The 15,247-nt window shown below is 43.0% G+C and overlaps 2 protein-coding genes across 2 annotated transcripts in view; one reads left to right on the top strand and one right to left on the bottom strand.

Moving 5' to 3' along the window:
- PIN4 (peptidylprolyl cis/trans isomerase, NIMA-interacting 4) overlaps positions 1-15,247 on the bottom strand; it is a gene marked incomplete at its 3' end in the record, with an annotated part of 89,334 nt that overhangs the window by 17,280 nt on the left and 56,807 nt on the right. The gene's annotated exons all lie outside the window — the stretch shown is intronic.
- The window catches only part of ERCC6L (ERCC excision repair 6 like, spindle assembly checkpoint helicase), a 53,636-nt gene continuing 45,709 nt past the window's right edge, over positions 7,321-15,247 (top strand). Inside the window, exon 1 of the mRNA XM_082609095.1 lies at positions 7,321-7,508. Coding sequence (XP_082465221.1) covers positions 7,441-7,508 — 68 coding nt within the window. The 5' untranslated portion in view covers positions 7,321-7,440. The remainder of the gene's footprint in view (positions 7,509-15,247) is intronic.

The following is a 15,247-nucleotide window of genomic DNA, read 5'->3' as shown; positions in this document are numbered from 1 at the left end:
GGAGTCAAGGAACTTAGGTTTGAATCCCATTTCTGCCACTGATTCAGGGTGTAACCTCAGACAAGCCGCTCCCTTCTTTCCCAGTGGCAGTTCCCTCACCTGTGACACTGCACTGACTCCAGAAAACTGTTCCAACTTTAGCGTTCTAGGCTTTGCTCCAATCACCCTATCCTTTTCAATTCTTCCCATGCATCAAGCTTTCTCCTGTCACAGGGTTTTTAGTAATGCTCTTCCCTCTTCCTGAAATGCTCTTCCCTTCCCTTTTTATATTTTTTGTTTAATTAACTCCTCTTTATCCTTCAGCTCTCAGCTCAAATACTACTTTCTCAGAGAAATCTTTCCCAGCCCTTCCAGACTGGGTCAGGTACCTCATCAGATGCTCTCAGAACTCCCTGGAGTTTTCCTGCCTCAAACCTCATCATGGTTTGTAATTTTCCATATGCTTGCGTGATCATTGTTTCAAGTGTACCCAACCCCCAGCCCCCAATCAAAATTTAAACTCCTTGATAGCAAGAATCTGTCTGTTTTGCTCACCACTGTTCCCTAGCACCCATATCCTTGCCTGGCCATCTTGTAAAGGCTTAACACATATTTATTAAATAAATGAATAATAGAAGAATGAATCCTTCTTTACACCTATCAGCTGCTTTCTATATCTAGCTAGCATTGTATTTAAGAGCAAAGAGTCAAAAGCCAGGCTGCTTGTGTTTGGAACTCAGCTTTGCCACTCACAAGCTGTGTAAATTTGTGTAACTTATTCAGTCTTTCTTGTGCCTCAGTTTCCTTATCTATAAAGGGATTTTAATAATGGTATACACTACCTAACAAGGTTGTTGTGAGGATTACAAGAGTTAATATATGTAAAGCGCATACAACAAGGCCTGACACTCAAGTGCTCTATTAGTAATAGCTATTGTTCTTTTTTAAAAAATTTTTATTTATTTAATTAATTTATTTTTTGGCTGCGTTGGGTCTTTGTTGCTGTGTGCAGGCTTTCTCTAGTTGCGGTGAGTGGGGGCTAATCGTTGCAGTGTGTGGGCTTCTCATTGTGGTGGCTTCTAATTGCGGCGCACAGGCTTCAGTAGTTGTGGCACGTGGGTCCAGTAGTTGTGGCGCACGGGCTTAGTTTGCTCTGCAGCATGTGGGATCTTCCCAGACAAGGGTTCAAACCCATGTCCCCTGCATTGGCAGGCGGATTCTTGACCACTGTGCCACCAAGGAAGTCCCAGTAGTAGCTATTGTTTGTATTCTGCCTCATCCATCTCTCCATTTACCTATTCTGAACTCTCCCACAAGGCCTCATTATCTTATTTCCGGTCTGTGAGTGCGGGTGACTCAGTGTAATTTGCAGATTAGAAAGCAAAGGTTTTTTTCTTTTTTAATTTTTATTATGGAAATTTTCAAACATGCAGAAAAGTAGAGAGAAGAGGATAATGAACCTCTGTAACAAGCTTCAACAATTATCAACATTTTGCCAATCTATGTTCACCTGTCTCTCATTTTGCTCTCTACTGGAGTATTTTAATGTAAATCCCAGGTGTCATATCATTTTATCTGAGAATACTCCATTATGTATTTCTAGCAGATAAGGGCTTTAAAACATACAGCAATACCACCATCACACTTTAAAAATTAACAATAATTAGGGAAGGTTTAAAAAACTCCATTGCCTTGAGAGAAGCAGTGAGAATTCAAGCACTTGCTTTGGGGGTAGATGTGAAATGAGGAACAGCCAAGAGAGTTAATAAAAGTAAACTGCTTTGAACAGGGCCTGACACATAAATGGAATATAGTAGTAACTCCTTTTTTAAAAATTAATGTTTATGGAGTACTTATTTGTTTGAAAAGGAATACAAAAGAAAGAACAGAAACAAGCATATATTTTTCATTCCCTGGTCTCTAAAGCAATTCACTACACTTAATTTATTTCATCACTTCCCTGATGAATCATAGGAGGATGGTGGTCTGAACACTCTATACTGATTTGTAACTGCAGTAACTGGGGCTACTGGCTACACAAGCATATCTCTGAAAAAGATAGCTCCAGGAGATTTGAGGTGCGGCTCTTGGCACTGGGTTTGTTTGTTTTTTTAAATTTTTAATTTTATTTATTTTCTTATACAGCAGGTTCTTATTAGTTATCTATTTTATACATATTACTGTATATATGTCAATCCCAATCTTCCAATTCATCCCACCACCAGCCCCCATGCCACTTTCCCCCCTTGGTGTCCATATGTTTGTTCTCTACATCTGTGTCTCTATTTCTGCCCAGCAAACCGGTTCATCTGTACTGTATTTCTAGGTTCCACATATATGCGTTAATATACGATATTTGTTTGTCTCTTTCTGACTTACTTCACTCTGTATGACAGTCTCTAGATCCAACTATGTCTCTACAAATGATGCAGTTTTGTTCCTTTTTATGGCTGAGTAATATTCCATTGTATATATGAACCACGTCTTTTTTTTTAAAGAATTAATTTTATTTATTTATTTATTATTTTTGGTTGTGTTGGGTCTTGGTTGCTGCACATGGGCTTTCTGTAGTTGTGGTGAGCAGGGGCTACTCTTCGTTGCAGTGTGCGGGCTTCTCATTGTGGTGGCTTCTCTTGTTGCGGAGCACGGGCTCTAGGCACACGGGCTTCAGTAGTTGTGGCACACAGGCTCAGTAGTTGTGGCTCATGGGCTCTAGAGCGCTAGCTCAGTAGTTGTGGCACATGGGCTTAGTTGCTCCATGGCATGTGAGATCTTCCCGGACCAAGGTTTGAACCCATGTCCCCTTCATTGGCAGGCTGATTCTTAACCACTGCACCACCAGGGAAGTCCCTACCACATCTTCTTTATCCATTCGTCTGTCGATGGGCATTTAGGTTGCTTCCATGACCTGGCTATTGTAAATAGTGCTGCAGTGAACATTGGGGTGCATGTGTCATTTTGAATTATGGTTTTCTCTGGGTATATGCCCAGTAGTGGGATTGCTGGGTCATATGGTAATTCTATTTTTAGTTTTTTAAGGAAGCTCCATACTGTTCTCCATAGTGGCTGTATTAATTTACATTCCCACCAACAGTGCAAGAGGGTTCCCTTTTCTCCACGCCCTCTCCAGCATTTGTTGTTTGTAGATTTTCTGATGATGCCCATTCTAAATGGTGTGAGGTGATACCTCACTGTAGTTTTGATTTGCATTTCTCTAATAATTAGTGATGTTGAGCAGCTTTTCATGTGCATCTTGGCCATCTGTATGTCTTCTTTGGAGAAATGTCTATTTAGGTCTTCTGCCCATTTTTGGATTGGGTTGTTTGTTTTTTTTAATATTGAGCTGCATGAGCTGTTTATATATTTTGGAGATTAATCCTTTGTCCATTGATTCATTTGCAAAAATTTTCTTCCATTCTGAGGGTTGTCTTTTCATCTTTTTTGTAGTTTCCTTTGCTTTGCAAAATCTTTTAAGTTTCATTAGATCCCATATGTTTATTTTTGTTTTTATTTCCATTACTCTAGGAGGTGGATCAAAAAAGATTTTGCTGTGATTTATGTCAAAGAGTGTTCTTCCTATGTTTTCCTCTAAGAGTTTTATAGTGTCTGGTCTTACATTTAGGTCTGTAATCCATTTTGAGTTTATTTTTGTGTATGTTGTTAGGGAGTGTTCTAATTTCATTCTTTTACATGTACCTGTCCGGTGTTCCCAGCACCACTTATTGAAGAGACTGTTTTTTCTCCACTGTATATCCTTGCCTCCTTTGTCATAGATTAGTTGACCATAGGTGCGTGGGTTTATCTCTGGGCTTTCTATCCTGTCCCACTGATCTATATCTCTGTTTTTGTGCCAGTATCATATTGTCTTTTTTTAAATTAATTAATTAATTTTATTTATTTATTTTTGGCTGTGTTGTGTCTTTGTTGCTGCACATGGGCTTTCTCTAGTTGCGGCGAGTGGGGGCTACTCTTCGTTGTGGTGCGCAGGCTTCTCATTGTGATGGCTTCTCTTGTTGCAGAGCATGGGCTCTAGGCGCATGGGCTTCCGTAGTTGTGGCTCACGGGATCAGTAGTTGTGGCTCGCAGGCTCTAGAGCACAGGCTCAGTAGTTGCGGTGCATGCATTTAGTTGCTCCACAGCATGCAGGATCTTCCCAGACCAGGGCTCAAACCCATGTCCCCTGCATTGGCCGGCGGATTCTTAACCACTGCACCACCAGGGAAGCCCTACCATATTGTCTTGATTACTGTAGCTTTGTAGTATAGTCTGAAGTCAGGGAGTCTGATTCCTCCAGCTCCGTTTTGTTCCCTCAAGGCTGCTTTGGCTACCCGGGGTCTTTTGTGTCTCCATATAAATTTTAAGATTTTTTGTTCTAGTTCTGTAAAAAATGCCACTGGTAATTTGATAGGGATTGCATTGAATCTGTAGATTGCTTTAGGTAGTATAGTCATTTTCACAGTATTGATTCTTCCAATGCAAGAACGTGGTATATCTCTCCATCTGTTTGTGTTATCTTTGATTTCTTTCATCAGTGTCTTATAGTTTTCTGAGTACAGGTCTTTTACCTCCTTAGGTAGGTTTATTCCTAGGTATTTTATTCTTTTTGTTGCAATCATGAATGGGATTGTTTCCTTAATTTCTCTTTCTGATCTTTCGTTGTGAGTGTATAGGAATGCCAGAGATTTCTGTGCATTCATTTTGTATCCTAAAACTTTACCAAATTCATTGTTTAGCTCTAGTAGTTTTCTGGTGGCATCTTTAGGGTCTTCTATGTATAGTGTCATGTCATCTGCAAACAGTGACAGTTTTTACTTCTTCTTTTCCAATTTATATTCCTTTTATTTTTTTCTTCTCTGATTGCCGTGGCTAGAACTTCCAAAACTATGTTGAATAATAGTGGCAAGAGTGGACATCCTTGTCTTGTTCCTGATCTTAGAGGAATTGCTTTCAGTTTTTCACCATTGAGAATGATGTTTGCTGTGGGTTTGTCATATATGGCCTTTATTATGTTGAGGTAGGTTCCCTCTATGCCCACTTTCCGGAGAGTTTTTATCATAAATAGGTGTTGAATTTTATCAAAAGCTTTTTCTGAATCTATTGAGATGATCATATGGTTTTTATTCTTCAGTATGAGTGGTAACTCTTATTTTGATCTTCTTTTCATTCTCTCCATTTATCCACTCTAAATCCTCCCCAACTTCTCTCTTATTTTCAGCCTGTGAATGTGTGTGACCATTTACAGAGGAGGACTAGGAGTCATGGGTGCCAAGTTTCCTAGGCCATTGGCACCCTATGGTGGGAGCTGGCACTCCAGAAGGCACTGAGAAGGGCCCAAAGGAAGCAGCTACTGCAGGACTGAGGGGGAGGGAAGGAGAGCTGGAGAACTTTGTGTTTAAAGAGGGGGAGTCCTGTGGCTGTGTGAAAATGGCACTGAGAAAAATCCAGTAGCCTAAGGGCAGGTAAGCAGGAGGGTTGGTCCTTTTATCTAATGATCAGGTCGTTTGGAGATCACTGTCCCAGGGAAACATACAGGGAGTAGCATGGCTCCTGAGGGCCTTCCTTTTAGATTTTCTCCAAAGCCAAGATAGGGGCAGTTGCCTAAGGCAGCAATCAGGGTTCTGCTTTGCTTCACCCTGGGTTCTCAACAATTCCAAGGGTATGAGTGATGATGGCAGACACTGAGCCAAAGCACAACTAGAGATGGCCTTCCTCAGACTCAAGATAAAGATTTTTGTGCTCATATCTCTCTTTTCTTTTCAATGGAATTCTCTCCACCAGCCCTTCTTCTCACCACACTCATCCTTTGGGTACCCAGGGCACCTATACACTTGACTCCCCACCCCCATCCCCAATTCAAACTTGCCTCCAGGAGAAGAAGTGATTCAAACACTTTAGCAGGGTAAACAAGCTCCTTCACAAACTGGCTTCCAACTACCCCTGAAACCTCATTTCCCACCACTCCCCTCTTCTTTGCAGCAATAGGCAGTGTGACACTGTGAATGAGCACAGATTTGTGTTCACATAGACTTGGTATGGAATTCTGGCCCTACCATTTCCCAGCTTTGGAACCTTAGGCCAAGTCACTTTATTTCTCTGAGCCTCAATTTTCACATCTGAAAAATGGGGACAGTAGTGGTATACTAAAAGCCCTCTTAACAGAGGGCCTAAAGTCACATGAACATATGACTTAAAGTCATATAAACCAGGAAAGTAGACCACCTTCTTTAAGTTCCCTTTTTAACTCTGGTCGCTGGTAGCTTGTTAGTTCCGTATTCCTTACCAGGACCTCCTGTTTTTTTTTTTTGTTTGTTTGTTTGTTTTTTGCGGTACGCAAGCCTCTCACTGTTGTGGCCTCTCCCGTTGCGGAGCACAGGCTCCGGATGCGCAGGCTCAGCGGCCATGGCTCCCGAACCCAGCCACTCCGCGGCATGTGGGATCTTCCCGGACTGGGGCACGAACCCGTGTCCCCTGCATCAGCAGGCGGACTCTCCACCACTGCGCCACCAGGGAAGCCCCGGGACCTTCTGTTTTAAGATACCTCATGCAAGTGGTTACTATGGTGCCTGGCGAGGGCGGGTGGTTTCAGTCGGTGTTTCCCTTATCACTAACGTTCTATGAAATTTACAAAAATCTTAAAATCTTCTGAATATGTGGTAGGCATATGACTGGGTCAATAGGTGAGTTTTCAAATACTGAATGTTAATTAGTGCCTCGAGGAATCTTAATGTCCATGTTCTTGCCAGTATGTGAAAAAGGACAATTTTTGTTGGCTCACAAACCTATTTAGCATTGCCCAGGGAAGCCACTTAAACTCAATCAACATGTTACCTGAAGCCCTGAGCTCTGCCTTTGAAAATATGACTGCATCTCAGTTGGAGCTTCTGAAGAAATGGTGGTGACCATACACAACAGCACTACTTATTTCTCAAATGAGACTTTTGGCTTGGTTCTTGAATACTCTTCTTTACTGTGAGTTTAAATCACGAGGACTATGCCTCCTAGGATGTATGAATTCAAAGCACGCTCAGTACCAGACGCTGGCGAGCAGAGAAGGGAGGATATTTGGGGATCTGGGCTGTGGAGGAGGTTTCTAAGGGACACTAAAACGACTGAGATCATATCAGGCAGTCTACTCCACTCACAAGGATATCACACGCACACAAGAATTCGCCGCAGCGTGGTTTGGACTAGACTGAAAATGCAAGAGACAAGAGGACATAACCCATCCCCCGCCACGGGGTCAGCTACCGCCTCTACACCCCCACAGCGGGCGTAGGCGCATGCGCGCGACCTTCGTGGGCGGGGCTCAGGAGGCGGCGCCGGAGCGCGGTGCAGTGGATTGGCCGGCCGCTACACTGTCCGTTGGCCCTGCCCCGCCTCCACGCGCAAGGCTCATGCGCAGGGCGGGAGCGAGGGAAATTCAATCCGCGGTTGAGATACTCGGAGCCCAATCTGAGGGTCATGGAGGCGTCCCGAGGGTTTGCGGAAGCTGGGGCCTTAAGCCCAGAGCAGGCTGCCCGTTACCTGAGGTACATTTGGGTCGCTGGGCGGGTCTAGTTCACAGGCCCTGGCCGGGAGTGGGTGTGGGTGTGGGGGGGGTCCCCTGGACCCTCCCAGGGGCCCAAACTGTTGAGGTGGAGCCTTGTGAGACGCGCGCCCGTGTTCTCGGAGGAGGCGTGGGGATTTCCCCAGATTTCTAAAGCCTGGGGAGCCCCCGATGCCCCGGGTCAAATAACTCCAGTATGAACTCCTTAAGAGCCAGAACTTCAATCGAGCCAGGCTTTCTCGGGTCTACAGCTTTCAAAATCACCATTTTAAAAAACATCTTTATTGGAGTATAATTGCTTTACAATGGAGTGTTACTTTCTGATTTATAACAAAGTGAATCAGCTATACATATACATATGTTCCCATATCTCTCCCCTCTTGCGTCTGCCTCCCACCCTCCCTATCCCACCCCTCTAGGTGGACACAGAGCACCGAGCTTATCTCCCTGTGCTATGCGGCTGCTTCCCACTAGCTATCTGTTTTACATTTGGTAGTGTATATATGTTCATGCCACTCTCTCACTTCATCCCAGCTTACCCTTCCCCCTCCTCGTGTCCCTCAAGTCCATTCTCTACATCTGGGTCTTTATTCCAGCCCTGCCCCTAGGTTCTTCAGAATCTTTTTTTTTTTTTTAAGATTCCGTATATATGTGTTAGCATACGGCATTTGTTTTTCTTTTTCTGACTTACTTCACTCTGTATGACAGACTCTAGGTCCATCCACCTCACTACAAATAACTCAATTTCGTTTCTTTTTATGGCTGAGTAATATTCCATTGTATATATGTGCCACATCTTCTTTATCCATTCATCTGTGGATGGACACTTAGGTTGCTTCCATGTCCTGGCTATTGTAAATAGAGCTGCAGTGAACATTTTGGTACATGACTCTCTTTGAATTATGGTTTTCTCAGGGTATATGCCCAGTAGTGGGATTGGTGGGCCATATGGTAGTTCTATTTTTAGTTTTTTAAGGAACCTCCATACTGTTCTCCATAGTGGCTGTATCACAAAATTACCATTTTGAAATCCATTTTCTTTTAATAAATAAAGATTGGTAATGCCTTATGATATTATTCTTTCTAAATTTAAATATTTTCTATTATTCTATTTTACATTTATAATTTACTGTATACATTTCCAGTCAAGGTTCAACACTCATCTTTCTGTTTGGAACTAGCTTTTTAAAATTATTTAAATATATATTAATATATTAAAAATTTAAAGTTCTTGTTATATATGGTAAAATATTTTCCTTTTGTAGTTTTTCAATGATTTTTGTGTATGCTGTGCTTTAATGTACAAAAATAAGCATTAATTTTAAGATACCCCCCTACAAAAGCCTTTCTTGGGTTTTTCCAGTCTACCAAGCCCCAGGCCTAGGGGATACAGAGAGGAGTAAAACACTGTCCGTGCCCCCAAACTGCTTATAATCTAGTGGTGGAAAGGGATAGGTAGACCATAATTCCTATATTGTTTGATAAGTGCTGTAAGAGGTACAGTGTGCAAGGCATACTACAGGAGGGAATGGCCAACTACAAGGATCAGTGAGCTAAGGGAAGGGCTCACAAGAGGAGACATTGGTGTTGAGAAACTAATCATTCACCAGATGGCTAAGGGTGGAGGACATGGTGATGTGGGAATGAGCATTTAAAATTTTCTTTAAATTATTATAAAATACAACATAAAATTTACCATCTTAACCATTATTTTTTTAAAATTTATTTTTTATTGAAGTGTTTTTATTTACAATGTTGTGTTAGTTTCTGGTATATAGCAAAGTGATTCATTTATACTTATATATAGTCTTTAAAATTAAAAAAATCTTTTAAAATTGAAGTATAGTTGATTTACAGTATCATGTTAGTTTCAGGTATACTTTTTCATATTCTTTTTCATTATGGTTTATTACAGGATATTGAATATAGTTCCCTGTGCTATACAGTAGGACCTTGTTGTTTATCCATTCTATATATAACAGTTTGCACCTGCTAATCCCAAACTCCAAAAATACGGAATGCTTCATGATTTTGCGTGTCATCCTTGCACAGAGGCCATGCTAATCTCCTCTGTATTGTTCCAATTTTAGTATATGTGCTGCCAGAGTGAGCACCCATTTTCACTATTCTTAAGTGTACAGTTCAGTGGTATTAAATACATGAACATCGTTGTTCAACCATTACCATCATCCCTCTCCAGAACTCTTTTCATCTTGAAAAACTAAAACTCTATACCTATTAGACAACAATTCCTCACTCCTCTCTCCCCCAGCCCCTGGCAGCCACCATTTTACTTTCTCTGTGAATTTGACTTCTCTAGGGACCTTATATATAAGTACAATCATACAGTATTTGTCTTTTTGTGACTGGTTTATTTTTTATTTTTTTAATTTTTAAAATAAATTTATTTTTATTTTTGGCTGTGTTGGGTCTATGTTGCTGTGCGCAGGCTTTCTCTAGTTGTGGCGAGCAGGGGCTACTCTTCGTTGCGGTGATCGGGCTTCTCATTGTTGTGCCTTCTCTTGTTGTGGAGCACTGGCTCTAGGTGCGTGGGCTTCAGTAGTTGTGGTATGTGGGTCCAGTAGTTGTGGCTCACGGGCTCTAGAGCACAGGCTCAGTAGTTGTGGCACACGGGCTTAGTTTCTCCAAGGTATGTGGGATCTTCCCCGGCCAGTGATCGAACCCATGTCCCCTGCATTGGCAGGTGGATTCTTAACCACTGCGCCACCAGGGAAGCCCATGACTGGTTTATTTTATGTAGCATAATGTCCTCAAGATTCATCCATGTTGTGTCATGTGACAGGATTTCCTTCCTTTTTAAGACTGAATAATGTTCCATTGTATGCATAAGGTCACATTTTGTTTATTCAGTTATCCGTTGATGGATATTTGGGTTGCTTCCATCTCTTGACTATTGTGAATAGTGCTGCTGTGAATGTGGGTGTACAGATATCTCTTTGAGATCCTGCTTTCAATTCTTTTGGGTATATATCCAGAAGTGGGATTGATGGATCATATGGTAATTCTACTTTTAATTTTTTGAGGAACTGCCATACTGTCTTCTATAGCAGCAGCACCATTTTACACTCCCACCAACAGTGCCCAAGGGTTCCAATGTCTTCACATTCTCTCCAACACTTATTTTGTTGTTGTTGTTTTTGTTGTTATTAGCCATCCTAATGATATTGAAGTGGTATTTCATTGGGGTTTTGATTTGCACTTCTCTAATGGTTAGTGATGTTGAGCATCTTTTCATGTGCTTATTGATCACTTGTATATTTTCTTTGGAGAAATATCTGTTCAAGTCCTTTGCCCATTTTTTAATTGGGTTGCTTGTTTCATTGTTGTTGAGTTGTAATTCCTTATATACTCTGGATATTAACTTCTTACCAGATGTATGATTTGCAAATATTTTCTCCCATTCTGTAAGTTGCCTTTTCACTCTGTTGATTGTGTCCTTTGATGCACAGAAGTTTTAAATTTTGTTGTAGTACAAAGAAATCAATTGGAGCAGTGGAATAGTTCCATCTCCCTTTTCAAAAAAAAGAATGTTTTAAGGCTGTTAGAAGACAAAAGGTCTCCTTACAGAGGAGTGAAACACATCTTTGGACTGAGTTACATGACTTCCTTAAAGAAGACTTGGGGAAAACAGAGGGAGGAAGTGTGTGGGGGGTAGAGTGCTGGCTTCAGAGTTGGGCCATTTGGGGTTCAAATTATGACTCTGGCACTTGTTAGCTGGGAGGCCTCAAGTAAGTCCCCTGACTTCTGAGCCTCAATTTTCTCATCTGGAAAATGGGGATAAGGCTTAAGACCTTTAGTCCCCCACCCCGTCCTTTCCCTGAGCAAGCAGCTTGTGCTGATTCCCCAGTGTTGCCTAATAGAAATGCGGGAGACAGAGCTTTGGAGGAGTAGCTTTATTACTTTGCCAGGCAAAGGGGGACACAGCAGCCTCCTGCCTCGAAAACTATGTGTCCCCACCGCCCCCCTCCCCGGAGGATTTGGGAGTTTTATAACAGTACTTCCCAAGGTGGGGTTGCTGACAAGATTAGGATGTGTGTAGGGTCTCTTTCTTATGGAGAGTATCTCAGGGTGGCACCAAATACCTTTAGTTTCTCTCTCTGCCAAGGTAAGCCAATATTCACTAACTAATGTTTCAGTATCTTATTTTATTTGTAAATGGCCTACTTATTCAATAAACTTAACTCTAAATTTTTAAGCTACAAAGTAACTGAAGAGATTATTCTTAAGTACACATTCCTAAAACAATTATTTCTGAAGAGTTTACCCAAAAGCTCTTATCTCACTTGCATTATTTAACATTGATGACTCTAAAGACATGTCTATATTAATCAAACCAACAAGCTTAAGCCACCTTCAATAGCAGATATCAATTCAGTACTGAATATTTCTCAGATCATGTGGTCCTAAAATTTATCTTGGCCAATTTTCTAGACATTTAGATTTAGTTTGTAAGAGCTTACTTTCAAGTCAATTAAACAGAGCTCATTTACAAGTTAACTTTTACATAAAGACCAAACCAGAGACCTCAGTTTTCCCCCTTCCACAAAAAAGGCCTCCTTTCCCTGCCTTTTTCTTCAGTCTCAGGAACTAGAGATGGTCTAGATAAGTGTTCCCAGAGGGCCCAGGCACAGGGGGAGAGAAATAACAATTCCTTTTCATGGGGGCATAGCTGAAGATCTCCTAGTTTTGTAAAAATACCCTGGGGGGGCCGTTACAAGATGGAATAGAACTCTGGTCATCCATAACAATGAAACAGGAGGGAAGGGGGCAGGAAACAACCTTTGAAAGAATGACACAGTCCAAGGACATGACATAAACTGATTAGAACCAAATGGGTCCAAGATGGCAGGACAAGTGGACTTCCACTAGACCTTAAGCCTCAGTATACGCTCATTGTAACACATCAGCAAGCTAAATGACACACCCACAGGCGCCATGACAGTTCCAAGGCCAACCATAAGGATCAAAAAGTGGGCTGTGGCCCAATTCCTGGAAATCCCCACCCTTTCCCCAAAAAGCTGGAATACTCCTCCCACTCATTAGCCTATGAAATTACCCACCCCTATAAAAACTGACAACCCCATACCCTGGTGCCTTTCTCACCTTCTGAGATGGCCCACATTCTGTCTGTGGAGTATGTTTCTCTCTAAATAAATCCACTTCTTACCTATCATTTTGTCTCTCACTGAATTCTTTCTGCGATGGGACATCAAGAACCTGAGCTTCTGATCAGCTAGGTGCTTTGTGACCACCTAGAGGGGTGGGATAGGGAGGGTGGGAGGGAGACACAAGAGGGAGGAGATATGGGGATATATGTATATGTGTAGCTGATTCACTTTGTTATAAAGCAGAAACTAACACACCATTGTAAAGCAACTATACTCCAATAAAGATGTTAAAAAAAAAAGTAAAGTAAATCCATTACTTCTAAAAAAAAAAAAGAGAGAACCTGAGCTTCATTAAGTCCTGAAGCCAGGTATGTGACCTCAGTTGGAAGACAGGTGGGTTTTGGCCAGGTTCGAGTCCCGGCTGTGTGGGTTCGAGTCCCAATATGAGTTTTGGCTGGGTTTGAGTCCCAGCCATGTGAGTTTGAGTCCCAATCTGAGTTTTGGCCGGGTTTGAGTCCCAGCCTCATGGTTTCAAGTCCCAGTCTGGGTTTTGGCTGGGTTTGAGTCCCGGCACGTGGGTTCAAGTCCCAATCTGAGGTGCATGGTTTCAACAAGGCTAGTCCAAAAGGGAAAATCCCAACCAACAATTCTGCCACAGGCAAAGCCCGACGCGATAGGGTACACTGGTGTTGTCACACGTGAGCCCTGTTATTCGTCTCAACCAGTCAATGCAAGTACTGAGACACATACATAGACAACAAACATGGTCCCACAAACAAAAGATCAGACAAGATGTAGCCCATTTCCACTCCCAGACATAGGACTCAAAATGGCTCGCAATGATCTGGTAGAATTTTCCCACCCTACACAAGCGAGAGTGGCTCACCCCAAAACAATACACACAAAAACACAAACGACAGATAGGCTATGGCCACACAGACAGAAACTCAGAGGAGGTATAGTTTAAAAATTCCACTTTCACTCCTGGACAAAGGCTTCCAAACAGATTGGCTCAGTTCTTGAAAGAGAACAAACCCAGAGTTGGCTCTCAGGGGGCCCAGAGTGGCTCAATTGCTGCAAGGGAGTGAGGCCAAAGTGGCTAGCCCAGATGAAGTGGAGAGAATTCCCAGCCTTTCCATTTCTGTGACAAAACAATTCTAGCTGAAGAATAGTATAATAATTTAGGCTACCATACAAAGGCCACCTCTCCTCACTTTTAAGAATATACATTGGCTAAACAGAATTAAAATAGATTCATAGCTATAGGTTGACCAATCTGCCAGAATCTTCCCTAGGGGACTGTCAGATGGAGAGGAAGAGGAAGCGCTTCCCATATTGAGTCGAATTAAACAGCTATGTGCACAAAACTGAAAGCAAAACCAGAATTCTCGCCAGCCAAACGGAAGCCACACACACACACACACACAAAGCAAACAGCCCAAGGTTCAAACTGGGTTCTAAGTCCCACTAAGCTGGTGGCCTTGGTCCAAGTTGAGCCTTACAATTGGGATCTTCCTAATGGAAAATCCCCAAACAGGAACCAGAGTTCCCCCAAACGGACCAGGTCGAGCTACCTCGGTGTGCATGCTGGGGGACTTCCAAAAATGCTGGCAAAGGTGTTGTGACGTACCTAATCCTACTTTTCTCCTTCTCCAAAATGCTTTCTCAGAGCAGGAAGTCCGGACTGATGTGGATAGAAGAGGGGGTGTCCTCAAGGCAAAGGTGGCCTTAGCAGTTACTAGGGCAACCTCTCTCCCGTTCTCCACCTCCATCTCGGAGTTCCGACTACTGAGATGGCAGTCCGGGTATTATCGGGGCACAACAGCCCTATGGCAGGGCATCCCTAGTGATCTGGCCTCAGAGAAGTCCTCCAAACCTCTGCTCTCCCGAAGGAGGCTGGTGTGCAGAGAAACCTCCGAGCGTCTGATCAAGCCGAGGGGCCCCACGGGGCTGCCGGCCCTCGAGTCAGATACCAGGAGAGCCCCCCAAATTTTATTGCCAAAAACCCGGCCTCTGTTCACCAGTGCCGAATAGAAACGTGGAGACAGAGCTTTGGAGGAGTAGAAAGGGAGTAGCTTTATTACCTTGCCAGGCAAAGGGGGACACAGCGGGCAGCGGGCTCCTGTCTCAAAAAACTATGTGCCCACCCACCCCCCAACCCCGAGGATTTGATGAGGAGTTTTTTAAAATTTATTTATTTTTATTTATTTTAGTTTTGGCTGCATTGGGTCTTTGTTGCTGCACGTGGACTTTTCCCTGGTTGTGGCGAGCAGGGGCTACTCTTCGTTGTGGTACACAGGCTTCTCATTGCAGTGGCCTCTCTAGTTGAGGAGCATGGGCTCTAGGCGTGCGGGCTTCAGTAGTTGTGGCACACAGGCTCAGTAGTTGTGGCTCGCGGGCTCTAGAGCGTAGGCTTGGTAGTTGTGGCACAGGGGCTTAGTTGCTCCACGGCATGTGGGATCTTCCCGGCCCAGGGTTCGAACCCGTGTCCCCTGTATTGGCAGGTGGATTCCTAACCACTGTGCCACCAGGGAAGCCCTGATGAGTTTTATAACAATACTTCCCAAGGTGGGGTTGCTGACAAGATTAGAGT

Source organism: Mesoplodon mirus (assembly GCF_964341445.2).
Source record: "Mesoplodon mirus genome assembly, chromosome: X".
Taxonomy (NCBI): Eukaryota; Metazoa; Chordata; class Mammalia; order Artiodactyla; family Ziphiidae; genus Mesoplodon; species Mesoplodon mirus.
The sequence above is the reverse complement of the archived record's forward strand: the minus strand, read 5'-3'. Positions and strand labels throughout refer to the sequence as shown.